General features: G+C 40.2%; 1 protein-coding gene across 1 annotated transcript in view; it reads right to left on the bottom strand.

Annotated features, from left to right (window-relative positions):
• The window catches only part of LOC138012752 (asparagine synthetase [glutamine-hydrolyzing]-like), a 7,733-nt gene that overhangs the window by 875 nt on the left and 4,358 nt on the right, over positions 1–2,500 (bottom strand). The window contains exons 2-3 of the mRNA XM_068859635.1: positions 1,925–2,500; positions 1–839 (exon numbers count right to left, since the gene is read on the bottom strand). The exon at positions 1–839 is cut by the window's left edge and continues 875 nt beyond it; the exon at positions 1,925–2,500 is cut by the window's right edge and continues 350 nt beyond it. Of these exons, the coding sequence (XP_068715736.1) occupies positions 79–839; positions 1,925–2,500 (1,337 nt within the window). The 3' untranslated portion in view covers positions 1–78. The remainder of the gene's footprint in view (positions 840–1,924) is intronic.

The following is a 2,500-nucleotide window of genomic DNA, read 5'->3' as shown; positions in this document are numbered from 1 at the left end:
AGTAATGATTTTTTGGTTGATAGATTAGCAAATGACGGGCCTTTGCTAATGAAGCAACAAATGTAAACAAAGATTCCCCTATTCTTTGTAATGCTCCAAGGTTCTAGCTGAGGGATCGGTGGCATTGGTCCACTTTGGCATCCACAAGTATGGAATAAACTGACTTTGACCAGGAAAGAGCTCCTCAAATATCTGCCGGTAATAAAAGCCTTCTTTGCTCTTCGGAGTGTTGTCAGGATAGAGCTCCTCTGCATTTGACATTGCCTCATCTGGAATCTGGTTCTCGATGTAATTCTGTAGGATCTGGAACCAGGCCTGCCCTGGTTTGGTGGAGGACACCCCATCAGAGAATGCCTCTTTGGCACGCCACAGGATCTCCTTGGGCAAAGCATCTGTGTCATCAAATGAAGATCGCAAAAGCCACTTCTCAATGCCGTCTTTGGGTTGACGGATCTCTGGATCAAGTGACAAGAAGTACGATGTAAAGTGGACGTCTAAGAAAGGGACACGAATTTCCAACCCATGAGCTGCTGTTGAGCGGTCACCTCTGAGAACATCATACAAGTAAAGATCCTCAAGAAGCCTTCGGGATTCTTCATCGGCTTCTTCTGGACTTGGCGCTTTATGGAAATAAATGTATCCCTGACAAAGTTCATCAGAACCTTCCCCAGAGTAGATGACAACAGTGTCTGTTTCTTTACTGATGTACTTGCTCACAAGATACATTCCCACTGAAGCACGAATTGTTGTTATGTCCCACGTCTCCAAGGCATAGATGACGTCACGCAATGCCTGGATGCCTTCTTCAGCTGTGAATATGACTTCATGATGTTCACTACCTAATGGAGTAAAATCAAATTTTCTCAATTTGTTGTTACAGTTCCTCAGGTCTGTACGTACAGAGACAGGGCACAGAAGAAGATATCAGCATATTGACAATGGTGACAAATCGAAACTGTGATAACTTGGTGGGAACAAACCTTGAGATTTGCCCCGCAACTTGGAGTCAAGATCTTAAACTCCAGAAAATTAAAAACGTCTTGGTGTCAGTTACTGAATTTTAGAGTCAAAAGATCAATCGAAAAGTTTGCCTAATGAAGTGACAAAATCACTTTTTTATTCAATTAGCCAATATCAAAAACACCATAATATACATGTACGTTGTTTGTCCCTCCAAAATTTTGCATGAGAATTGTTGTTGTTTTCTCTTGGAACTTATAAGGGTCCCAAGAGAAACCGGAAACAATGCCTATGCAAATTTTGGAGGGACAAACAGAGAGTATTATGGTATTTTTGATATTGGATAATTGCGCTGACAACACATGCTAAAAAAGAAGATTGTATTGAGTGATTTAAAAAAATGCAGGAGGTGCACCCTCTCCCCCTCCCCCCCACACATTTATTTCTGCAGAACATTTTCAGACTCATTTCTTACTAAGCACCCAGTAAATAAGAACTTGATTGGGTTGAACCCCGAAATGTTTACTGTAGTCAGCCTGCAGCTGAGAAGCTATAAGGCATTTGGAAGAGCTAACTTCAAACTAACACACTTCGAGGATGACATATACTCCTCCTGAACAATACGAGGGGATCCTACAAGTGTTCCTTCAAATTGATGCATTTTCTTTGCAAACTGACGGGTCTGACCAGCCAGTTCTGACAAAAGGAAAGTACCCTAAGGGATAATATTTGCAAATGTAATTAGTTCAATTTTTACAACTGTAGAGATTTCTCTTCGAAAATTTTAGTCAGTTGAAATGTATTTTATATAGTTTAGAATTGTGAAGCTCCATTGCCCTTAAAGAAATGAGCGCTACATGTATATAAATTCTTGTGTTACTATTGTTGTTTTTGTTGTTGTCGTTATTATTATTATTATTATTATTATTATTATTACATTTTTTAGTTATTATTAGCAACTTACCAATGTGTTTTGCGACTTTTCGCGCTGCTGCGACATCTGTACTCCCTTCCATTCCAATTGAGAAGGTCTGAATCGGGTAGTCAATTCCACTTTCCTTTGCAAGCTTTGTTAAATAGGATGCTACCAAGCTGGAATCCAGGCCACCAGAGAGTAAACAGCCAATCCTTCGATCTGCCATGAGACGCTTGCGTACAGCTTCACTGAAGAGCTTCCTGATATTTTCCATGACGTCTGACGAATCTGGCTTCACTCTTGTGTCAAATACAGGCATCTTTCCTACCTCTGTGAATGCCTTTTGCTCAATAAACGTAGTCTGTCCTTCGGCTGACAAGCTGTATGATGCAAAATGACTGGGAGGGAATGGTTTTACCACAATTTTATCACCATTTTTTTCAAAATTTTTTATGAAAGGAACAAGACCTTTAGCTTCAGAGCTTAAAGCCAAAATTCCAGTTTCTTTGTCAGCTGCTGACAATGTAAACAATGGACGGATCCCAAAAGTGTCTCTGCCAATATGCACTAGCTTCTTTGCAGTATCAATAATGCAAAAGGCAAAAACTCCATCCAACATCTGAG

Source organism: Montipora foliosa, chromosome 8 (genome assembly GCF_036669935.1).
Source record: "Montipora foliosa isolate CH-2021 chromosome 8, ASM3666993v2, whole genome shotgun sequence".
In the NCBI taxonomy this organism is placed as follows: domain Eukaryota; kingdom Metazoa; phylum Cnidaria; class Anthozoa; order Scleractinia; family Acroporidae; genus Montipora; species Montipora foliosa.
The sequence above is the reverse complement of the archived record's forward strand: the minus strand, read 5'-3'. Positions and strand labels throughout refer to the sequence as shown.